We start from the raw sequence: 22,699 nt of genomic DNA, 5'->3' as shown, positions 1-22,699 counted from the left end.
TTGTGAGTAGCAGCAGAAACGGGGACTGAGAGCCCCCTTGTGGGGAGGAGAGAAGCTGGTGGGGATCTCCTCAGTCCTTGTTTGAATGGGCATCAGAAGGCATGTCCGAGTGAGGCGTGTCTGCATGTCATGGGGGGCTGGAGAGGTCATGCGTGCATCGTCTGCACAGGGCTGACCCTTCCCTTAGCTCGGGGCTAGGCAACCTTGGCTCATTTGTGACTCGTGGACTGCAACTCCCAGAATTCCTGAGCCAGCATGGCTCAGCTTGGAACCCTCTCCCTTTCCCCCTCAGCGTGGCTGGCTCAGGAATTCTGGGAGTTGAAGTCCACGAGTCATAAAAGAGCCAAGGTTGCCAGCCCTTGCCTTAAGTGGAACTACTGGAAAGTCAGCTGGGGGGGAGCACGTGGGAGCCTTTCACCAGTTGCTCTTTGCGCAGGGAAAATGAGGGGCTTTTGGGGGCAGCTGTGTTTTCCATGCTACCATAATGCCCCTAAAAATCCTTATTGCTCTTGCCATATCTCAAAGCTGGGGTCAAGGAGTGTGTGGACGTTGCCTTTTTTTCACCTGGGGGGCACTGCTGGGATGGTAAATGGCAAGCGTGTGACCCCCTGGTTGTTTGAATTGCAAATTGCAGATTGTTTGGGGGCAATAAGCTGACTTTGTAATAATGCCGCTGGGGGGGGCGAAAGCCCTAATAAGCAGGCATATACATAGAATGAAGGCTATTGCTAAGCACATTGGTTTGTGCTTTAGATTGTAAGCCGCCCTGAGTCTTCGGAGAAGGGCGGGATATAAATGGGTTTAAAAAAAAATCCTGGGAGTGTCTGTCTGGGATCCTGATGATACTTTGGGGGTCGGAGCAGGGGAGATAGAAGTAGTGAAAGGCACTCCCTTTCCAGGTCTCCCAGGCGTTGGAGGCATTTCCTGAAACTTCTCCTCCGGGATAAGAGTTACACTTCCCCAGAGCTGCAAAGGGGCTGCTTCTCACTCTGCACTCCAGCAACTGGGAACGTCAGAAACATTCAGGACTGAAGGAGACATTCACCAGTGTGTGTGGCCTGCAGTTCAGTCTGGCCAGAGGGAAGTCAAATAACCCATCTCGCCAGCCTAAGATGCCAGGGCACGTCATACTCCAGAAGCCCCTTGCCAGGACGCAGAAGGGAGGCCGGTCAGCAAGCCTACCCAGGCTGCGACACTCCCCTTCCCAAGGCGGTTTTTCTCTCTTCCCCAGCTGGTGCCTCTGTGAAACAGCTGCGCTCGCCCTTTGGGGGATAGGCACTGCTCACCTCCATTCAGGGGCAGCTGCTGAATCAGGAAAACTTCCTACTCAAGGACCAGGCAGACTTCAGAATTTGCCTTGGACAACTTCCTGGCCCTTCCTCCCTCCCAGAATTCATTGCTAAAGGGGGCTGCCAAAAAGCAAATATTTCCATCATTTGTCAGAGGCGTGAAGGCTGAGGACTGGGCATCAATTGGCAGGGGCTATCAATTTCTGCAAAATTTCAGTTTTACACTAATCAAACAGTTTGTACGCTCCTTGCACCCCTAAGGTCACACTGGCAATCTGGGACTCTGCAAGAGTAAGTCCACAATTAACATCAATTCCTGCCTGTTTCATTAAAGTTCCAACACAGCTTAAATAGGTTGAAAAGGAGATTCCTGGCAAAAGCAGCTTGAGAACAACTTCAGAGCAGAAGGAACTGTCCCCTTGACCCATGGTGATATAGGGCAGAGAACCGACCCTGCCCAGGTTTCCCTCCTGTCTGGACAGGGATGCAGAGCAGTGCCCGCAGCTTTCCGGTGGCTGCTAGAAGAGAGGTGAGGAGTAGGTTTTGCGCCATCGAAAAGGAATGGCCTGCTGGCTCCCAGTTCTCATTCTGCCAGCAGCAACGGAAAGTGGGAACTTGAGGGAGAAACTGCAGAGAGTTTCTCGTGGGGATACTACCCTTCCCAAAGGAAAATGGCCTTCTGTGGCCGTGCCAGCTGCCACGGCACCAGCAACAACTGCATTTCCTCCACCAGGAGCCAGACTGGCTGGCTTTTTCTGCAGAGGGATGCCTGGCCCTCCCTTTAATGATCGGCCTTCCACAGGAGGAGCAGCGTCAGTGGGGTGGCCTTTGCTGCAGCGGGCTAGGTGCTCATCAGGCAAACAGAAGCCACTCCAGGTGGAGGATTATAAGGCCACCGGAAAAAAGGGCCCAGCCTTAGAAACATAAACACAGATTCTTAAGAAAAAGATTCTTTAATTTTTCACTTTATGGAAATAACATTTTTCATTCCACGATACAAAAATGTTAAATATCAAACCAACTTTATGAAATCTACCAAAGCAGATTGATTTTTCAGACTAACAAAAGCTGGTGAAGCTGCTGGTTTTAAGTATAGAATGCAAGTCATAAATCAAGGGAAAAGGTGCCCGAGAAGCTTCCCTCCCCTCCAAGTGCAGGAGGCCAGTTCTCAAACTCAGCACGGGAGACTGAGACATGCTTTCTTTCCCAAAGCGAAAGGACAGTTTCCCTTTAATTTGGGGGTGGGTGGTGGGGGAATAGGATGCACTTTTGTTACTGCAGAAAATGGCAGGGAAGAAATGGTTGAAAGCACCAGGCGCCCGACTGGCCGTTGATGTGCCTGAATGTCTGAAGAGGAGAGGATTTGCGGATCGAGGGGCACCAGCGCAGCAAGCTGCACACAGACTCTGTGAAGTTTCTCAGCCACGTGACATGAATGGATGGTCCAGCCCCGGGGGTTTGGCATTTTGATCTAACACAAGTGACGGCAAAAGGCTTTCACGTAATCAAGAAAACAGACATGTACGTACATGCACACACATAAAAACAGTGACCGTGATTGTTCAGTAGAGATTAAAAAATAAAACAGATTTCCAAGAAGTTTCCTGCCTCTTATTTGTGCATCAGCATCCTTTCTTCCTTCAGGGTGGCTTGGGAGGACTGTGCCGCCGGTTCCTTGGAATGGAAGGCCACATTGACTGGTGCTCCTGGCAGCTACCACGTGTCCGGCACATCAAAGAGCCTGGTGGGGGTGGACTTGAGCCCCTCTAAAAGAAGCACAACACAACCACACAACTGAACGAACACAAAACCCAACCCACTCAGGCCAAAGTCCCTGTGCATGCTGGCTGGGATGAATCCCATGCTAGCAACCATCTTGCCCGTTTTCTCAGCCCCTTTGATCAAGGCAGCCATTTCCGATTGCAAGGGAGTCAGGAGGAGTGCAGACCAATCTGGGCTTTGGGGTTTCCCCCATTCCACCCGGAAGGTAGCAACACAAATCTTCCTGTCCTGAACTTTGGAAGAACTTCCAGGAGGGCCACAGGAGGTTTTCATGGCAGCTTCTCAAATTTCAGGCAATAAGCGTTGCACAGCCTGCATCTGGGCAACAAAGTCCACGGCGGGCATTGCTGCTGACTAGGGGAGGATTTCTGTTGTGCCTTCTCTGTTGGAGGCACCTCCTTGCGAACAAGGCAGCCCCCTCCACTCCTCTGAGAGGGCACAGCTCCCTTGGGAATTCAGCCCTGTGCCACCCCCAAGGAGACTCATCCTCCTGGGTTGATCGGTGAGAGGGGTGCTGGGACTGTCTGGGTGGGAGGATGGGTTGAATCTGAGCGGCCTCAGCAGCTCCATTTGCTGTGCTTTGAGTAGCCCAATGCTGGGCAAAATAAAGATGACAACTGGGATGCAACGATCTCCTCTGCCATGTTTTTATCATTCAAAGTTCTCAGATTACGTGGCAAATCACAAACTGTTGTGCCCAGTGGTTTTCCCTCACTCCAGGCCTGCCAGTCGGCAAACAGGCCAAGGCTGCCCACAGCTGTCAGATCAAGCACCCGGTGGAAACCACCTACCATCCAACGCTTGCTCCCTTTTGCCCTTCTTGAGCTTCTTGGCTTGCTTCTTCTCTTCTTCGGGGGGCTCCTGGAAGAGGTCATGGTGGACCAGGTCCACCTCTTGCACCGTGGCCTCCTCCAGGTCATCTGTGGTGCTCTCCTCTTGGATGGGGCTCATGCTTCTCTTCCCCACGGAGCTGGGGGTTGAAACACTGGGGTAATGGGAGAAGCCCGGAAGGGAGACCGTGTAGTCATCCAAAGGTCTGTAAATGTCCCCAGGGAGCATCCTGGAGGAAGGAGGGACACAATCCTGCTCTGCTGTCTTTCCTAAGGCCATCTCCAGCTCTTCTCAGAAGGACCAACCTGTTCTCCTGACACCCTGATTACTAGCCGGCTGAATCCTGGTTTGTGTCACATAACAGCTTTGCACTGACAATATAAGGGGCAGCCTTTTGTTTAAACTGCTTCGCTTTGAATCACAGGAGGGAGGGAAACGTCGAACGGCTATTTTGAGAAGATAAGAAATAGCCCCGCACAGAAAGGGAAGTGAAACTAATTGGACAATGGGATTCATGACGTGTAAATAATTGTGGGAACTGCGTATGATACGATGGGCTTAGGGGAGGAGATTTCGGATTCTGGCATCCCTCCATGAGTGCCGATGTTTTATTTTCTTATTAAGACTTTTTAGATAAACAATGCCTGAATTATGTTTGAACTGTCTCATTGATCGGAGCCATGACACCCACACGGGCTCTTCTTCAAGCTTGACTGGCCATCTGCGCTAGCCCCAGTCATACAAGCAGATGTTTGTGTCCCCTTGGAAGCGGCAGGTCTGCCGTCTCAGCAGTTATTTTCTCGCTAAGCCCCAATCGTCACCCTCATTCTTTTGCCAGTTCAATATATTAATTCTTCAAATTTCTGTTTGGCCCTTGAAATGGCAGAGCAGTGTACTGAGAACTGCTTCTTCACCTGCATTTTTAAACTCATATTTTGTTAGCGGGATAGGGGTGGCCCTATTAGTTCCCTTGTGGGGCATCTGCGCTGCCCCGACATCTGGAGGACCAGACTCCTCCGGCCTCTCCAATCTAGAAAGAAAGTGGGGAGGCTGGCACCTCAGTTCTGGCTCAGACTTCTTTTCCCAGAGTGAAAAGTCCCAGGAGGCAACTGGGCTTCGTGCTTCCCCAGCCGAACTGGCTGGGTTGGTTTCTGGCCGTGGGGGTTACCAAACTGAGTCATTCTCTTGCCCACGAAACCCGCCTGGTGCCCCAACGTGCCTCACCTGCAAATACTGTAATAGCGGTTCTGGAGTGCGAAGGGGCTGGCCTGCGTCTTTAACCGCTTCACTTCCATCTCCTTCCAACTGTCTTCTGCCCATTTCCTCTTCGCCTGCCTCTTCTCCTCCTGCTTCTTTTCAATATATTCTGCATAGGTCTGGATGCGGTAACTTTCAGCATACTTGCTGGTATTAACGGCTGTGGAAACAGATCAATACAAAATCACTCAGAAGACCCTAACCCCTCCAGGACGGCCTCCACTCTTCCCAGGCCAAGAAGTTGAAGGGAGGGACGCCCCCTCCTCTTCCAGGGAGAGGGCAGAGGAGCCCTTTTCGGGGGTGGGGTGGGGCGTTCAGGCTACATTCAGAACATAACCACGATGCCGGTGAAGGAAGCCAATATCCTGTTCCTAGGAAAAACACCAGAAAGCTCAAGGTAGGCTTCTGGTAGAAATTGTTCTGGGGAGGGGGGGAGCTGTACAGCTATGTCACCCTCATGTCAGAGACACCTCTAGGGTTTTTTTAAAAAACAATTTGTCCGCAGCCTTCAAGGTAGATCCAAGAAAGAAAGTCCTCTTTCTCTCTCCCCCTCCCTTCCTCCTAGTGGAGGAAGAGCTAAAAACATTCAGACTATTAGCAGATGTTTTGTAAAAATAACCAGTTGTGAACCCTACTTTTCAAGGTTTTAAGGTACTCACCAATCTGTACTTGTTCAGGCTGACTCAAGGACACAAAGGCTGATGTGTCGTCAATCCAACACACGTGAATGTTTCCTAAGATTGGAAGGGGAACGTAAACTCTGTTCTGATTGAATTGAATTTATTAAATTTATATGCCGCCCTTCTCCCTAAGGACTCAGGGCGGCTCACAACAATAAAAAGTTAAAAAAACATAAAATACAAAATTTAAAAAAGAATTAAACCATAAATGTAATAAATACATAACAATGAAACCAATAAAACCAAATTTAAAACTATAGTCAGTCCAGGCCCGATTGTTGGGACATCCATATCTTCAGGTCACGGCGGAAGGACCAAAGGTCAGGGGCCATCCGCAGCTCCAGAAGCAACTCATTCCAGAGGGTCGGCGCGCCCACAGAGAAGGCTCTCCCCCTGGGGGTCGCCAGCCGGCATTGCTTAACCGACAGAACCCTGAGGAGGCCGACTCTGTGGCAGCGAACTGGGCGATGGGAGGTTGACAACGGCAGCAGGTGGTCTCGCAAGATCCGTTCAAGCACAGTGAAAACAAATCATGGTGGACAGCGGCAGCTCTCAGCCTGAAGAGAAAAGGCTGATGCCCCTGAAGCAGGGAAGGCTGGAGGGAGGAGCGACCCCTCCCAGCACAGGGATGCATCAAGGGAGGGGTGGGGGCTTTGCTGAGTTGTCCTGCCCAAAAAGGCTCCAGAAACCCCAGCCCCACCTACTCTCCAGCCACCAAGGCCAGGACCCTTTGCTTTTAGCCTTCCATTTTGGCCCCTCTGCCACATTCAGCTGCTCTTTTATAAGAATTTGTCACTGGAACAGCAGGTCTACTTACCGAAAGCACTAAAAAGCTGGTACAGATCACTTGTTTTCCACTCTTTGGGAAAGGTAACATAAAGGACGTGATCACGTTTTGGCTGTACTACAAAACCAGAAGAAACCGATATGAACTCCGGAAGTGATTTATATTTTTGGTAAGCTCTGATGCATGCCCCGCTGATGCGCCCAGGAGCCAAAGGCAAGTAGCTAAGATCAAGGTGAGATTTTCCCCACTGGGCTAACTGTACAGAAACATCACTCTGGGGAAGGCAGATTTAAATCCAGAGACAGTCTTGAATCGGCTCATGCACATTTTACCCAACCTTCAGTCAGTTCCTCCTTTTCCTGCAACTCAGTCCCCACTAAAGGGAGAAATGTTTCTCCTGGGCTGCTGCAAAATGAAAAAGGTGTGAACCATCCCGCTATTTTGACGTGTCTTAAAGATGGGGGGGAAACACTTACAATCTGGTCCTTCCAAATTAAGATATGGAATGTCCACCACCCTCATCAGGAATAATCTGAAGCAAAAGTAAGAGAGTCACTTGGATATTATACTGGGCTCTTATAAAAACAAAACAAAACAAAAAGGTTTCTTCCTCTCTGCTTAACTAGCTCCATGAAAAGCTAGCAAAAAAGCACCTCTAAACTACGCGGCAAGATCAAGGTGCTTGCTGGCCCTGGGCTCTGGTGGTCTCAGCCTAGGGCGGCAGCTTGCACTAAACGACGGGGCAAGAAAATCTCTAGCAAACAACTAGCAAACAGATGGTTGTTACTTACTTGTTGAAAAAAGGCTCTATCAGTTTTGAACTGGCAGAAACGTGATTTGCAGGAGGGCTGAGAAATGAACCTGATGAGCAAAGGATATGACAAAAAACCATCACGAGGAGCTGAGCAGAAAGGGAGAGAGAGGCTGCCGCGCAAGTGGGAGGAGGTCAGAGTACCTAAGAAGTTTGCCATGGATATGAAGCAGAGGCCCGTGATGTAGGCATCATAACCAGCTTCGTGAAGCTGCTCTGAAGCCGTGTTGTAGCTGGGAAACCCCTTGGCGCTTTCTGGGGAAGGAAAGGATGCTTTTACTCAAAGTCACCTGGATGGGAGGAGGAGCACTTTAGCCCAGACAGGTGCAGAAACTGCTTGAGGTGCCCAGTTTCCTCCCAGAGACCCCATCCCAGCAGACCCAAAAATGTCTCTATTTTGACATGTTCCATTCTTAAGAAACGGAAACGATTTCACACGGAAAGCTCTGCCTCTGATGAAACGGTAGCCTTTTTCATCCAGCTCCTAGTTCAATAGTGCCACTAGTTTTGTGTTTCTGAAGCCCCGATCTAAATTCCCCATCAAAATTGAATAGAAATGTTAGCTAGAGAGAATCCTCACCAGAGCAAAAGCAAAAGCACACCCTGACGTGCTCGTTGGCCACATCCACTCAAAGCCAGATTTCAACTGCTCTTTGATTCCTTACCAACTCTAGGAGGGCTGAAGGGCGTCTCCTTCAAACGCTTTTCCAACTCTGCCAGGGAGGTGTTCTTAATGATTTCCTGAGAAGAGAAGAGAAGAGAAGAGAAGAGAAGAGAAGAGAAGAGAAGAGAAGAGAAGAGAAGAGAAGAGAAGAGAGCACAAAGCATCTCTGATTCCAAGCTGATGTCAGCAGACAGGTATGAAGACCATACAAGTGCTCATACCCTCTTCCTGTCTCTGTCCCTCTCTCTCTCACACATACACACACACGATACACGCACACTTCCCAAAGCCTTGGCCTCCTTGGAAAGACCACAGTGGTTGCAAAGTCTTTTAGAAATCAAAACAGAGTTTGAGTTTTAAAACCAACACCATCTCAGAGGTTTTAAACTGTGCCACAGTCCACTAATGCAGTTTGGGCCATGATTATCAATACCAACTGATAACAAGAAAGCAAGAAAAAGATTAAATCCCTTCTAATGTCTTCAGCAATGTCTTAAATATTTGGAATTAACCAAAATATACATCCACTGGTGAGCGCTACGTAAAACGCTTCCAAGGCAAGCTCACTGGTATTATTCTTGCCTTCGCTCTACTGAGCAAAGACAAGTAAAGGTCCCCGGCAGCCAGAAGCCCCTGCTCCCAGCGAGCAACAGGTAGGACTGACGACGTCAGGGGGCACCAAGAGCTCCTGCTAAAGGCAGGAAGTGACACTCAGGACTTCTCCCAGGGCACTCTCATCCCCCCCTCCCCCTCCCTCCCTCCAAACAGCCAGGCATTTAGGCAAAGGTTAGCTTTTGTTTGTGCAGTTAGCAGTTTTGCCTTCTGGCAAGCATCGATACCTCCCTCTTGAGGACAGCATTCTGTGACCTGGAAAAGGCAGTTCACTGGATGCATAAATGGCATGTTATCCTTGTTGCAAAACAGTCTTATTTTATCTGTCTGTTTCACTTCATTAACTTTGCAAATTACAATACTATTTTAACAGATGCTATCAAAAAATGCAAATGTCCTACCTTGAATGGTTGAGTGCTTGCCATCAATTTAGTGTCCAATAGTCTGTAAAACAGATTTTAGAGTTATAAATTCTGGAAAACTTATAAGGGGTGGCAGGCCTGAAATAAGATGGCTACACGAAAGAATCAGCAGGCGATTCCTAAATTCGAATGTTCCACAAGAGGAGGATTACGGTGGTGGCACAGTGGTTAGAATGCAGCACTACAGGCTACTTTTGCTGACTGCCGGCTGCCAGGAGTTTGATTCTCACCGGCTCAAGGTTGACTCAGCATTCCAGCCTTCCAAAGTCAGTAAAATGAGGACCCAGACAGATTGTTGGGGGCAAATAGGCTGACTCTGTAAACTGCTTAGAGAGGGCTGTAAAGCACTGTGAAGCGGTATATAAGTCTAAGTGCTGTTACTACTGGTATTACAGCAATACTTTAACTGAGATTCCAGCTGCTTGTGGGCATCCACAGCTCTTAGCCTTGATGGGCAGAGGGGGGTTCTTTGGATGGTTGGGGGCCCCCTTACAGAACAGACTGCTGAACTGAGCTGGCTTATGTTCTTACCCAGTAGCAAACAGAAGCACTCACCTTGGGAAGACGCATGCTGCTAGTTCTTTGAACTCACTGAAGTCCTGAAATTTAAAAAGAGCCAGATTGTTGAGACCAAAAGAGATGATGTAAACTGCATCAAAAGCAAAGCTTACAATGCCAAAGAAAAGGTTGGACATTACACTCAAATGTCCATCAAAAACATGGTTTTGGGGTTTTTTTAATACTACAGATGGTTGCAGCTTAACAGAACTAATGAGATAAGTTTTGGAAGTTAAGAAATCTAGCAAGTTTCCAAGGAAAGGCAGAGGGAATGTCACAGAGGAAAGCAGTCTCCCTTTGACTACCAACTCCTGGGAGGAACATATTGGGAGCTGTTCGCATCCTGGACTAATCTAGTCGGTCCCTTTGGGAGGCAGAGCGTCAGTCTCACAAGACCCAGGATGGGTGCTGGTCTCCACCTTCCATCCAGAGCCACCAGTCCACGTGTGCCCCAGGCAGGTGAGCCTCTGCTGAACGGAGGGGGGAAGAGGTGACCTTCCTGCAAAGGGCATTTCGAGGAAAAGCAGATTTCAGTGCAAGGAAGAAACCACCAACCTCGGGGAGAAAGCAGTAGAACTGGTGGATGGTGTGCATGACGTCCAGCAACATGTTATGTCCGACCACGAGCTTGCCCTGTGGAGAAGCAACCCAGCCCAACGCTCAGGCAGAGGCAGAGCATGTCGTCCACCCCACCACGGTACCCTGGCTTTGAGTATGTTCCTGGCTAACTTCAGCTGCCGATGGCATGCATACTTTTCCTAATGATTTCAAGGCACTTTACAAAAAAGAAAAGCCTTAAAGTGATTTAAAGAAAACAAGTAACAGAAAAAAGCCACAGAATTAAAAAATACTTTGGATGATCCATTAAATCACCCAGGTGGCTACCTAAATAAACGGGTCCACAGCACAAACCAAGCACTGCCAGAGAGCCGCCTTGGATGGCCACTCCGTGCCTAGGGCACAGTTCCCCATAACCCCCTTGGAGATGGGCATGGGAAAGTGGAGATGGGAAAGTGTTCCTTGCCATAGGTGGGGCAGCTGCCCTGGAGATTCATGCCCTTGTCACTCTTTTAATCCCAGCCCCCCTCGCCCCTTTCCAAGGCCCTGCCTTATGTCCCACCTCAAGGCCTGGGACCTTTTCTATTACAGAGACACTTGGTTTCATTTTACACATACACACACCAGAAAGCAATAAACGTACAGAATTTGCAAGGGCATGAATGACTCGGGAAAACCCCACTGCATCCTTCAGCTCTTCCTGCAAGTGAAAAGCCCAGGGTGAGTCCCTTGCCTGGTTCAGCCCAGCATTCCTATGAATCAGCCTCTCCCCCTGGAGCTGAGAGACTGTCCGCAGCCCAGCAAGCCCATCCCTGTCCCGACAGAGGCACTGGGGGCACCTGCCTGCTCTCTTGCTTGCTTCTCCTGCTCTCTTCTCTTGCGCTCCTCTTCGTCCACTTTGCTGATGATCATGTATCGCTCCTTCTAAGAGCCACAAAGGTTAATGCAGGCACAAGCAAGAGCACAATGACCGAGCGCTCTTACACAGCGCTACACGTCAAATCCCTGGGTGGGGGAGGAGGGAGAATGAATCCAATTTTCTCACATGCTTTTCCCAGTCTAACTCGACATCCTGCCTGAGAATCCTGCAAGTTCCCACCCCAGCATATCTGGAGGGCAGCAGGCCAGGCAAAGCTATTTTAAAATACTGCTTCTCAGCTCTAAGGTTCAGAAGCGGCAGGCGAATACATGAGCCATCCCCCTGGAGGTCTCTCTTTCGTAAGGGCTTTGCCCCAGATCAGACCAGCAAAGGAGCAGCTGCCACCTGCCCACTGAAACTCTCCTACAGATGCCTGGAGAATCCCACTGTCCTGCCAAGGTGTGAAATGGAAAATGCAGAAATGCAGTCACCTTTTCTGTTTCCACAGTTTCAACATGGATGCCTTTTGGATACCTATGGTGAAATTGGAAAAAAAAGGATTAATAATAATCCTTAATCCTCCTTAGGTTTGCAGAAAAGAAAATAATCAAGAAAATGCCACATTTGGCAATAACATCAGAAACAGAAATATTAATGTGAACTCCATGCTTGGTGAATAAAGAAAAAAATGCCCGAAGGGAAAGCAGACTTGGCGGCCTGGCTCTTTGGCTCTGGCCAGGAGGTCAGCATCAACACCCACCCAGGAGATGGTGGCACCACCACCCCCGCCGCCCTCTAAGAATACAGCACTCCCAGCTGTGGCTCCCCAGATGCAGAGAAGGTTGCTTCAGCTACTTCTCCTTGTAGCAAGGAGTGCAGGGGCACCACTCACTTCCAGCTCAGCGTCTGATAGATTAGCTTCCTCTGAAATCTACAGAAAAGAAGAAAAAGACATTAAGGTTGCAATTTCCCCTCTTTGCTGCCCAACCAGCCTCATCTACTCAAAACTCTGCCCGAGACCCAGAGGAACGAACCCGGTGCACGGTTCCAGCTGCACGGTGGTGTTTTCTTCATTCTGCAGGAGATCTTCTATCCTTTCTCTGAAAAGAGGGAGAGAAGCAGGAGGCATCTTCTTTCTGGCTGGCCTCCTCCCACAATGGGGAAGGCAGAACCATCATCCCCCTGCTAGTGCGTGATGGCTCATGTTCCCCAAAATGGGAGAGCTGACAAGTTTTACTATTAACTGGATCCTCACTGTGCACATTATCACAAATTACCCACTCACCCCATTTACTTTGAATTTCTGAAAGCACTGATTTAAAATCAGTACTTTCAGAAATTCAAAGTAAATGGGGTGAGTGGGTAAAACAAGCAAGGAACCAACATAACCAAATCCCCACAAATGTAGCATCAGCAAAAACAAAGAATCAAGGGATACTAAGCAGGCAAATGCAGATGGATAGGTTTCATAACAATCTCCTCCTGAAGGGCCTTGTGGGTACATGTGTGAAGGCCCTGTCCCTAGTTAAAACCCCCACACCCTGATCATGCAGGAGCCCAAACCCCAGAGCAGGGCCTTTATGGCTGAAAGTGCTCCAGAGAAATGTATTGAGGTGGTCAGCCTCCACCAGCCTCCCCCCTGCCTGAGATAAGCTGCAAATCCATTTCCAGTCTGGCAGATGGCAACGGGAGGATCCTCTTCCTGGCAAAACTTTGTCCAGCCCAGGAAATAATTGAAAACCTAAACGCAACAATTACCAGCCTTGTTCTGAGTCCCTCTCCAAGTAGAGTCTGCATATTCACTTACACAACTTTCTCAATGAATTTCTTCTGATCCTCAGGAACAGCCGATGGACGCTTGGCAGCACCAGGTGACATATAGGCCAAACCCCCTAGTCCATTGGCTTGAGAGCGCTTCTCCTCATATTGTTCCTGTAACTGTCTTTCCTCTTCTTGATTTAAGTAAGGGATACCTTAAAAACAGGGGGAAGTTGGGGATGAGTGGGTGAGAGGGACTCAGATGAAGTTCTCAGTTTAAAACTCTTCCAATTTAAACAGCTGGGCATCTAGTCATCCTTTCCTATCCTAGTTTCCTCCAGATGCATTGGAATAGAACTTTTAATTCTCTTGGTGGGATAGAATTCTCAGTGATGGGAATTAAACTTTAACCATAAACTACTATAAAATATGATGTTCTTCCTCAATGATCAGTTGCACGCTACTGGAAAGAAAGAAGTTGAAGCTACATCTATAGAAATGCAAAGTTATTTTAAAATACTTTTAAAAGACTTACCATTTCGAAAAACTTTATTAAAATCAAATCCCTGGTTTGCTAAAAAATCTATACTTGAGCTCTGGAAGAAAAACAGGAAATCAGATTTATGGATAATTCTACAAGTGATTTCAGTCTAATGAAATTAATTTTCACTACTAAAAGTGCCAATTTGTGGTAGGTTATATATATTTTATTCATTTGACAAAGCAATACATTTACAATCTCCCAGATACAATTCAAATTGCTCGTCTTGGTGCAAGGCACAAGGAAGCTTCCAAGCAATTTACCTTTTCTCCAACATCAGGCTAGAAACCCCATCTGTGGGTGACACTGAAGTACTGAGAATGCAAAGCGAAAAAAACCTTTCCTCTGCAGCTACTTCAAGCTTATGAAACTTTTTCTTAAATTGACAAGATCCTTCTGATTTTAAAAAAAACCATATTTTAATAACTTATAATCTAGCTTCCTAACAATAAATAAAACATTATGCAGCTTGCAGCACTATATTTATGTAAGATTGACTTGGTAGTGGAAGATTTTGCTTTGGATTGGAACCAGGGAAGTGGGGGGGGGGGGCGAATACATATATACCTGACAAACAAACTTGACATCTGGTGATGTTCTGTTGAAAGGTTTGGGGAAAATATAGAAGTTAAATGATTTCATGATATACCTAAAAGAAAATACGGTTGAAAATCAGTTTACAAGTTATGCATGCTACCACACTTAATTTTAAAAAGCAAGAAGACATACTTAGATTCTGCGTGATCATATTTAAAAGTGCATAGGCCAAACTGGAACAGCAAGAAATCCATGGAATGCTGGGTGGAAAAAGAAATGAACATGAATTCTAAGCAACCAGTTATTCATTCAGAGAAACTGGAGGATTATCCAAACTCTGGAATGTTTTGCTGAGGGCCAGAGGCGGCTGCTCTAGTTTCCTTCTGATTTTCAGGGCTGGTGAAACTTCTGGTGCTTCAACTACTAAAGCCAAATCGAGCAGCTTCCAGAAAATAGGCGTGGAAGGATTCAGAGCCACCTTACTGGCAGCAGCCCAAACGCGGGATTATTCAAGGGGGAAAGCGGCAAGCAGCGCCTCTTCCGAAGGGAGTAGGGCGACTTGAGTCCAGCTGGGCGGGGGGGGGGGCGCAGCGCACATTCCCCGCGGGAGCAACGGAGGGGCTCGAGCGAGGCTCCCCCAGCCCACCGCCCCTTCACCTTCCGCAGCTTCTGGTACCGCTCCTCGGGCGTGTCGAAGCCGTTGGTCAGGGCGCTCACGGAAGGGCCGTCGCTGATGCCTGCAAGCGGAGCAAGACCTGAGGCCTCGGCCGGGGCGAGCGTGGCTCGTGACCCGGGGGAAGACGGGGGGGGTTGGGGGGGGGTCGGCCGCGGTACCTGAAAACTCTCCGTCGATGGCCAGGAAATCGGCGTCCTCCACGGCCTGGCAGACGCTGCCCAGCGCGCTCTTGAAATCTGCGGACAGAGCGGGGGTCAGCCGGGGCCCCGCCGCCGCCGCCCTCCCCCCGCGCCCGCCGCCGCCGCCGCCACTCACTGCCGCGGGTGATCTCCATCCCGCCGGGCGCCGGGTCGCACCCCCGCCGGCCGCGCCAGCACTTCCGGAAACAAACGCGGCGACCCGGCGCGCAGACGCGTCACGGGCACGTGGCCGGAGGGCGTCGCGGCCCGCGCATGCTCAGGAGCGCCCGTCCTTCGGCGGGGGCGTCCGGGGGCGCGGCCCCTCCCTCCCGAGCAAGATGGCGGCGGCGATGGCGGCGGCGGCGGCGGGGAGCCTGGCGGGGCGGCTGGTGGGCCGGGCGGCCGGTCCCGGCGGGGCCCTTTGGCTGACTCGCCTGGCCTTCCCTGCGGGGCCGAGGCGCGCGATGAGCGGGGCCAGCCCGGTGCTGGTGGAGCTGGACGAGCGCGCGGGTGGGTAGCGCGGCGGCGGCGGCGGCGGCGGAGCGGGGCGGCGGGCCTGCGGCGGGCTCTGACGCGCCCTTCCCCGCAGGCGTGGCGGTGGTGCGGCTGCAGCAGCCGCCGGTGAACGGGCTGAGCCTGGCGCTGCTGACCGAGCTCTGCCTGGCGCTACAGAAGCTGGAGGACCGCCGGGCCTGCCGCGGCCTCGTCGTCACCTCGGTAGGTCGGTCCGGTCCGGGGCGGGCGGCGGCCTCCGGCCGGCCGAGAGAGACGCGCGCGCCTTTCCCCGCAGGCCGTCCCCGGGATCTTCTCGGCCGGGCTGGACGTGACGGAGATGTGCGGGCGCAGCGAGGAGCGCCTGAGCGAGTTCTGGAAGGCCGTGCAGCAGCTCTGGATCCTCCTCTACGGCAGCCGCCTGGCCACCGTGGCCGCCGTCAACGTAAGCCGCGCCTGGGCTGCAGGAAGAGCCCAGACCCGGGGCGGCCCTGCTCGCCTGCGAAGGGGCCCCTCCGCTTCCCCCCTCCCGAAAATGGGAAAGGCCGCTGCTTTGCTTTGATCTGGGCGGGCGCTGCGCCCCTGACCAGCCGTGAATGGCAGCAGTTCCGCTCCCCCCCCCAGGAAGAGGTTTTTCCTTGCTGGTCCGTTTGCAGCTGCCTGCAATAGTCCGCTGAGCTCTCCTTTTCCCTTGAAGCCTGCCTTCCTCTTAGGCTCTCGGCCCTTAGGAGGCTGGAAACGGGCACCGAGCAATGGTGAAGCAGGGAGGCACGCCTGGCAGGGACCCCCGCCACGGCCGCTTGTGGGCCAATGCAACTCTGTTCCTTGTAGGGTTCCAGCCCCGCTGGAGGCTGCCTCGTTGCCTTGTCGTGTGATTACCGGATCATGGCTGACAACCCGAAGTATACCATTGGTCTGAATGAGACAAGATTGGGAATTGTCGCCCCTTTTTGGTGAGGGATGGAGGAGGCTGTGCAAACAGTAGGATCTTTCCCAGCTCTTGTCAGCCTCTTTTTAAGCCAAACCAGCTTTGGCTTGGCTCCAGTAGCTGGAGGACACTTTCTGTATGAATGTCTCTTTTGCACTCAGGTTCAGGGACACTTTGCTGAAAACTGTTGGTCATAGGGCCGCCGAGCACTCTCTCCAGCTGGGACTCCTGCATTCTCCACAAGAAGCCCTCAAAATTGGTCTTGTGGATGAGTTGGTGCCTGAAGAGAAGATCCAAGCCAGAGCTGCAGAAGTCATGGCTCAGTGGCTAGCCGTTCCAGGTGGGAGACCCAGGCTCGAAGTCAGGACTCTAGGCCACCCCACTCCTTGCTTGTGCCTAGGGAGAACCTAATTGCCTCGGAGCCCTCCTGTTCATTACTCTTCCTGTCCTTGTGCCTAGATCACGCCCGACAGCTGACCAAGTCCGCCCTACGGAAGCAAGCACTTGACCACCTGCTGATGCATCGCGAGGCTGACATCCAGGACTTTGTGCGCTTTATTTCCAGGGATGCTATTCAGAAGTCTCTCCAGAAGTACATGGAGATGTTGAAACAGAAGGCCTGAGGGGTGAGCCTTTCTGCTTGTCAGAGCCTGAGGGCTGTCTCCATGGCAGCTTCACCGTTGCCCCATTCTGGCCTCGGAAGACTGAATGTGTGGTGTCTGGCTTTTGCATAGTTTGTCGCTGGAGTTTGGACTGCAGGGCTTAGCTGATGACGGGACAGGTTAAAAATGGTTGCGGGGAGGCAGCTAAGCTACCATGGGGTATTTAGCTTTTTGTCTTTCTAAGAAACAGGCGGAATGCCAGTTGCCAATAAATCCTTACACTAGAGACTGTTTACCTCGTTGCTGGTGGGAATGTGTCTGGATCTGTTCCTCTTTAAGCCATCTTTGCCAAGCAAGCAAGCCTACCGTGGCTGCTCTGGCCACCCCGCTGTCTATGTGGGCTTTGACTGCATTGCCTTTTCTAGCTTGGCCTTTTGCACGCTGGTGGCCCCCCTTCTCTACAGCAGCAGCCTCACTGGTTCAGAGAATTGGAGCTGCTGTGAGGTGGTCCTGGGGTGGTGGTGGTGGGGAGCAAGGCACCCAGGGGCTTCTGGTTGTGAGAGTAGAACGATATGGATGGCCACTGCCAGAAGCTTCCCCAATTTTTTGTGTGCAATTTTCTATTTGACTGGTCTCTTTTTTCCCCCAGCCTGTGGGGAATTCATATCTAGGGATTGATTCTCTGTGGGTGCATCTAAAGCAATTTCTCCTTTGGAGGCGATCTTACATGTTCTAAATAGCTGCTCAAGCTGCTTTCTTTGCATGGGGATTGTTCTCATCAGTTAGGGGAACTGGGGAGTAGAGTTTGCCTTCCCCAAGCGGCTTGAATGGCTTTTAAAGTTCACCAGGTGGCTGTTTGTTTGTTTGTACTCTGCACCCTGAGCAGAAATTCCTTGAGTTCTGCTGTTTTCTGAATGGATGGCTCTGCCTGTTAAAAAAAGCAGAACTCAACTGTTTTGCTGAGTCAGTATTCTTTATTATCACGGTGTTTGTCCAAAAGCTGTAGGCATAGTTGCACAACCCATCATTACACAAGGTAGGTTAAGCTGAGTGTTACGCTCTCAAGAGCTCTCAAATAACTTTTGTAGCCAAGTAAGGATTTATGCTGTATATCTCCAGCCTGTTAACACCGCAGCCTTCCCCATTTGGACCCCCTCCTGTTGTGTGAAAGGACAAGGCCTGTCCAGTTGGCTGGTGGGAGACCTGACCTGCGAAGCGGGCATCCTGGTCTTTCTAGCGTCCTCTGCTTGCCTCTGGCTTAGCGGGCTGGGAAGTAGAAGGAGGCGAGGGAGACCCAGCAGAAAAAGAGCTGGAAAGATGGGCTTTTGTTGGAGGCAGTGGCTGCTGCTCAGGCTGAAGCAGTTATGCAGGACATCCAAGCGCATTTCCAACTCGGAAACCTGGAAGAAGCCCTTCCTTCAGGATCCCAGACAACACGAGGCCCAGAAGGAACCCAAGTCGCTGGAAATCCATAGGTGACTTGCAAGGCAGGATGTGTGGCATTGGCTCCTGCAGGGTGGTTGGGGCTGTGGCATGATGCACCGTACCCCCTCTCGGCTCACCCTGGTAAGGCGGCCAGCCTGGCCATAGAGCACTTCAGGGGGATGTCAGCTCCGCTTCCACTGGGAAATGGTCACTGACAGCCAGAGCCTGCAATAAGGAAAAAGCAGGAGAGGTCAGGGCAGCCCTTGGACAGCATAAGGAGGCTGATTGGGGCTCTGGGGCAGCGGGCTGGCCAACACACACAACACACACACACGCTCAGCATGAGGAGCTTGGCTGCCCAGCTGCTGGGAGATCTGATGCGCCTGGCTCTGAGAGGCCAAGCTGCCCCTGGAGGCAGCCCTGAGGTGGTTGTGACAAGCACGAAAGAGGCATGGAGCAGAACTGAAATCGCTAGAGGGGCTGCTTGTGTGATGCAGGGCATGGAGCTACACCCAAGGGCTGATTCCGCATCCCTGATTTGAGGGGGCCACATCAGGTAGAAGTACAAAAAGAGCCTTCGTCACCCTCACCCACCCAAGAGATGGACACCAGGATAAGCGTGATTACAGACTTCAAATCACTGGCATCATTTTGTGGTGACCATTCTCCTCTGCCTGGGATCTGAAATACCCAGGAGGTAGGCAGCATTTTTAATTAATAATCCTTAGTTGTAGATTTGGCATCTTTCTGGTTCTTAGGTTGAAACACTAGAGTTAAAGAATTGTGTTTCTAGGGTGACCATTTACCTCTTCTTGGCTCAGCTTGAAAGCCCTCTGGAAGTCAAACACTTTAGCGGACTTGGGCACAATCCACTTCCTCAGTTTCGAGCCACTCACAACAATCCTAAAAGCACAAATACGATGCCAGTGAAGGAGAGCTTTCCTTGGGGGTCTCTGGGAGCCAGAGGGCAGGAGGGGGGAAAAGTCCATGGACAATTGGGTTCTGATGCTGGTTGTCCTGTTGCCCTCGGCATTTGTGAAGGGCCGCTGCCCCCCTCACCTGTCATAGGCACAGTCGGAGTTGCCCACAGTGGTGTCCATGTCATCTGAGATGAGCCACTTGAAGACCTCGCTGGTGCGCAGACGGATGGAGCTCCAGTCTTTCTTCGTCACATAGCTGCAATCGGCATTAAAATCCCCCAGGAACATGATGTTCTGCCAAGCAACAGGTCGTGGGAAAGGTGCAGAGGTTGACTTCTTGTGTGTTTCCTGGATTGCCCAGGTCGGGGCTCTCCCTGCCTCTGTGGATGGCCAGCTGGCTGCCCTGGTTAACTCTCATCCTGCCCTCTCCCAGCTGTCCAGTTGGGACATTAAAGGCTGATGCTACTTTTGTTAAGACTGCAACGTTGGCACTCAACCTCCTTCCTCCTGCCATCCTCCAGATTGCGACTGTGACTCCCTGCACTTCTGGAGGAGGCCAGTTTGGAGAAAGCAGTTGAGTGGATCCATCAGAAGCCCCTGCACGGGCCAAAAGGTGTCCTGAATGATGGCTTGTTTTTTGAAGCCTTGCCTTCTACCAGTGCCCACGTCGTTCTGCTGCTGCGGCAGGGCAGTCCTCTGCATTTGCTGCTGTGGCAGCAGAACGACGTGGGTTCTGAGGCCTCTCCGCATGTAATGCACACAGCAAGTGGCAGGGTCTCTTCTCACCCTGTGGAGCCCAGCTACTTACATCCGTCTGCCACTTGTCAATGATCTTCAGGTAGACGTCGTAGAGAGCATCGATTTCTGCCACAGCCTCATTTGGGGGGGTATGAAGGGGCACCAGCACCAGCTCGTTCTCTGCAAAAGAACCAAGTCAGTGCCCCAAATGGCACAGGTTCCACGATTGTCCCCAGGAGAGAACAGGATCAGCGGGTGATGGGCAGAATCCGTGCTCCAAAGCCTTAAGGGAAGGAACAGGAACGGTGCTGCCTTGTGGATCTGTTTTCTGGGCTGTTGTCTTGGACCCTTGGCTTTCTGCCTGCTTTCCCAGAGCATTCCTTCCTTAATCCTATTTGTTCCCTGGCTTGGACTGCAGGAAAGGACCGCTCTTAATCTGGTGTGAAGCTGGTCCAGCCTTTGGCTTCACTCACTGGAGCCAGAAGCAGCAAACTTCACGATGAACGGAGGCCTGCTGAAGGTGCCGTCAGGGTTGGGGTACTGGTACTGGTTCACAATAGAGAAGCTCTGCGTCCTGGAAGGGAAGCCGAGGCAGTGAAAGGAGAGGAGTGGGGAAGGGGCCAGCTCCCACAGTGAGAAACATTATCAGAAGCTTTGTCTGCATCCCGAATTAAATTATCCTTGACTCGCCCATCTCGTTTTCTGAGAAGGGTACCTGCAAGTCCTACCTGTACAGGAAGAGATACATCTCTTTGTAGTTCTCCCGGCCCAGTGACTCGCTGATCGCGTAGTCGTAAGAGTGCTTGGAGGCCCTGCAAGAGAAGAACCGGGACGCGCCAACCCCAGGGTTGTGATTTGAACAGGTCAATCAAGCAACCCCCTACCCCCCCCCCATTCCAGGCTGACCCTTTCAGCACTTGGGGTATTTTTTCCAAGCCGGGCAGGGATCACAACCTGCCCAGAGTTCCTCCTGTTCAGTCCTTGCTGTGTAAACCAGGTGGGCACCACTTCACTCCTGAGTACAGTTGGCAAGGGAGAAAACCAGCCATGAACCTCACTCCTTGTCCTGCTGATCCCAACCCGCTTCATTACCTGTTGAGTCGCTCCAGCAGTTCCTGGACTGCACTGAGATCAGCATCCCTCACCTCTTGCACTAGGACAAGGTCGTACCGGGACACGATCTGAAATGGGTGAGCAGAGCTTGGGTGTGAACAGCAGGTGCTGGCATGGGAAGGTGGGCAGAAGGGCCTCCTAGCCAGGTGTCAGCCAGCAGCCCCCAGAGGCGGACCTCTGGCAAGGCCCTTCTTCCCACCATACTTTTCAGCACCACTGCTCCATTTGACAAGTCACCTTCTGAGCTGGCCTGCCATCTGACCCCTAATGTACGAGTGGTGGACAATTAACCTGCCCTCACCTTCACAATAATTTTGGAAACACTCAGGTCCGACAGTTTGGTGTCTCCAAAACTCCGAATGTTGAAGGCAGAGATTTGCAGGGCCACTGCTGTCTGGAGCATCAAGGCCAGCCCAGGCAGGATGGCCACTAGCTTCATGCTGCTGCCTGAAGGAGGGAGGAAGGAGGAGGGGTGTGGGCGAGGCGGAGAGTGGCTACCTGCAATTTGACTTCTTGATCAGCTTTCCCAACCTGTGGTGGGGCTGCACTGACAGGGCACAGATGGCACTCCGTTGCTCTGTCCGCTCTCATAGTCAAGGTGTGTTCCCAGTGCAACCCACGACATGCAGAGCAGCAGATCACCTGAAGAGCCACTCCAAAGCTCCCCTTAGGGCAACTCGAGAGGGAAGCCATTCTGGGCTGCCTGGGGCTCTTGCAGTCAGCCCGGATCTTCCTGAATTTCCCGAGGACGCAGACTGGGAATCTTGTTCGTCTGACCGTGTGCAGCTCATCCCAGTTCCTCCCCAAATGGAGAGCCTGAGACATTCCCTGGGTGGGGCTCGGCTTTGCAGCCCTGGACTACGGCTCCCCTGCCCATCTGATGGCAGATGACATCTCTGGCCTCTTTAGAGATTCAGCAGGGAAGACCAAAAAAGCCCAGCAGGTTTCACTGAATTAGGGCCTGATGTCCTCATCTGACTTAATGTATTTACTGCCCACAATAAATGCCAAAGAAACCAGTTCAGTAACATAATGAAGGATGCGTGCTCAAGTTGACCACCCTGCTGCACTGCCTCCGTCTTCCTTTCCCCAGCTCTGCTCCCCCCTCACCCACGACACCTGGGGAAAGCAGCTAGCTGAGCCCTTCCTGCTAGCACTGCCTTGCTTTGCTGCTGGGCTCCTTCCTTGCCACCGGTCTGCAGCTTGGACTTCGGGCTGCCTCCCTACAACGGAGGGCCTCTGGTGCAGAGCACCTTAGGGCTGAGCAAGGAACTAGGATGGCCAGAGGGTTACTTTCCCCCTTCTGTGAGAGAGCTTATTCTTCATCAGAGCCATCCCAGCTGCTGGCTATCCCCAGGTTTTGTGCCAATCCTATCAGCGGTTCATTTCCTTGAAGGAACCCCCAAAGAAAAGGGAGCGAGAAATGAGGAACGGCCACTCCCTCCCCCAGGGGCAGAGCCAGGGAGATGCAAGGAGGCGCCTACCTTGAACTCAGTCCAAAGGTGCCTTGGAAGAGCCTCTAGACTCTCTCCCAGCCGTGGCGTATCCGGTTCTCCCTCAGTTTGAAACTGCACCAGGTATTAAGGGGAGATGTCCCCCCCTCCCGCTACTTGGCTGCAGTGATGCAAGGGCCCTGCCTTGGTGGGGGCAGAGAGGATGCTCCGAGCGTGGCTGACTCCA

The 22,699-nt window shown here is 51.6% G+C and overlaps 3 protein-coding genes across 13 annotated transcripts; 1 reads left to right on the top strand and 2 right to left on the bottom strand.

The window, feature by feature from the left end:
- Nucleotides 1-2,223: 2,223 nt before the first annotated feature.
- PARN (poly(A)-specific ribonuclease) lies at nucleotides 2,224-15,064 on the bottom strand. Of its 8 annotated transcripts, XR_014027803.1 has the most exons (25): nucleotides 14,938-15,063; nucleotides 14,781-14,858; nucleotides 14,604-14,683; nucleotides 14,139-14,206; nucleotides 13,977-14,058; nucleotides 13,404-13,464; nucleotides 12,918-13,083; nucleotides 12,145-12,210; nucleotides 12,003-12,041; nucleotides 11,602-11,644; nucleotides 11,091-11,175; nucleotides 10,895-10,947; nucleotides 10,249-10,326; nucleotides 9,691-9,734; nucleotides 9,115-9,157; nucleotides 8,103-8,178; nucleotides 7,582-7,692; nucleotides 7,418-7,487; nucleotides 7,103-7,158; nucleotides 6,657-6,743; nucleotides 5,819-5,893; nucleotides 5,127-5,319; nucleotides 3,863-4,131; nucleotides 2,898-3,055; nucleotides 2,224-2,760 (listed from the first exon to the last, which is right to left on the bottom strand). XR_014027803.1 is itself a non-coding variant. In XM_081338309.1 (24 exons), the coding sequence occupies exons 1-24, from the start codon at nucleotides 14,954-14,956 to the stop codon at nucleotides 3,003-3,005; spliced, it is 1,995 nt and encodes a 664-aa protein (XP_081194435.1). In that variant the 5' UTR covers nucleotides 14,957-15,063; the 3' UTR covers nucleotides 2,224-3,002. The 8 variants fall into 8 exon arrangements, 6 of the variants coding, with proteins under 6 accessions (XP_081194435.1, XP_081194437.1, XP_081194436.1 ...); XR_014027802.1 differs by lacking the exon at nucleotides 3,863-4,131 and having other exon boundaries at nucleotides 14,938-15,064; XM_081338309.1 differs by having other exon boundaries at nucleotides 2,224-3,055.
- An 18-nt stretch (nucleotides 15,065-15,082) lies between these two features.
- On the top strand, nucleotides 15,083-17,109 carry ECI1 (enoyl-CoA delta isomerase 1). Its single transcript, XM_081338315.1, has 6 exons — nucleotides 15,083-15,311; nucleotides 15,391-15,518; nucleotides 15,592-15,738; nucleotides 16,125-16,246; nucleotides 16,383-16,561; nucleotides 16,681-17,109. Exons 1-6 carry the CDS (start codon nucleotides 15,140-15,142, stop codon nucleotides 16,842-16,844), a joined length of 912 nt encoding a protein of 303 aa, XP_081194441.1. The 5' UTR covers nucleotides 15,083-15,139; the 3' UTR covers nucleotides 16,845-17,109.
- Nucleotides 17,110-17,787: 678 nt separating this feature from the next.
- Nucleotides 17,788-22,681, bottom strand: LOC308674101 (deoxyribonuclease-1-like 2). 4 transcript variants are annotated; one of them, XM_081338304.1, is made up of 9 exons: nucleotides 22,504-22,678; nucleotides 21,321-21,466; nucleotides 20,999-21,087; nucleotides 20,635-20,718; nucleotides 20,380-20,480; nucleotides 19,977-20,086; nucleotides 19,308-19,462; nucleotides 19,055-19,151; nucleotides 17,788-18,473 (listed from the first exon to the last, which is right to left on the bottom strand). In XM_081338304.1, the coding sequence occupies exons 2-9, from the start codon at nucleotides 21,456-21,458 to the stop codon at nucleotides 18,420-18,422; spliced, it is 828 nt and encodes a 275-aa protein (XP_081194430.1). In that variant the 5' UTR covers nucleotides 21,459-21,466; nucleotides 22,504-22,678; the 3' UTR covers nucleotides 17,788-18,419. The 4 variants fall into 4 exon arrangements, with proteins under 4 accessions (XP_081194430.1, XP_081194431.1, XP_081194433.1 ...); XM_081338305.1 differs by having other exon boundaries at nucleotides 21,321-21,462; XM_081338307.1 differs by lacking the exon at nucleotides 19,055-19,151 and having other exon boundaries at nucleotides 22,504-22,681.
- Nucleotides 22,682-22,699: the final 18 nt, after the last annotated feature.

Source organism: Vipera berus (genome assembly GCF_964194415.1).
Source record: "Vipera berus genome assembly, chromosome: 13".
Taxonomy (NCBI): domain Eukaryota; kingdom Metazoa; phylum Chordata; class Lepidosauria; order Squamata; family Viperidae; genus Vipera; species Vipera berus.
Note: the sequence above shows the minus strand (reverse complement) of the source record. Positions and strands in the feature narration are given on the sequence as shown.

Excerpts from the sequence above, each read along its gene's own strand:
- PARN (XM_081338309.1), bottom strand. Across the intron at positions 12,211-12,917 it reads AAATTCATTGAGAAAGTTGT|AGAAAGGATAGAAGATCTCC; the intron begins GTAAGTGAATAT and ends CCCTCTTTTCAG. Across the intron at positions 9,735-10,248 it reads TCTACTGCTTTCTCCCCGAG|GACTTCAGTGAGTTCAAAGA; the intron begins GTTGGTGGTTTC and ends TTTAAATTTCAG.
- ECI1 (XM_081338315.1), top strand. The coding sequence starts at position 15,140 with ATGGCGGCGGCGATGGCGGCGGCGGCGGCGGGGAGCCTGGCGGGGCGG. Across the intron at positions 15,519-15,591 it reads GCGGCCTCGTCGTCACCTCG|GCCGTCCCCGGGATCTTCTC; the intron begins GTAGGTCGGTCC and ends CTTTCCCCGCAG. Across the intron at positions 16,562-16,680 it reads TCAGTGGCTAGCCGTTCCAG|ATCACGCCCGACAGCTGACC; the intron begins GTGGGAGACCCA and ends CCTTGTGCCTAG.
- LOC308674101 (XM_081338304.1), bottom strand. The coding sequence starts at position 21,458 with ATGAAGCTAGTGGCCATCCTGCCTGGGCTGGCCTTGATGCTCCAGACA. Across the intron at positions 20,481-20,634 it reads ATGTATCTCTTCCTGTACAG|GACGCAGAGCTTCTCTATTG; the intron begins GTAGGACTTGCA and ends CTTCCCTTCCAG. Across the intron at positions 19,152-19,307 it reads TCCGACTGTGCCTATGACAG|GATTGTTGTGAGTGGCTCGA; the intron begins GTGAGGGGGGCA and ends TTGTGCTTTTAG.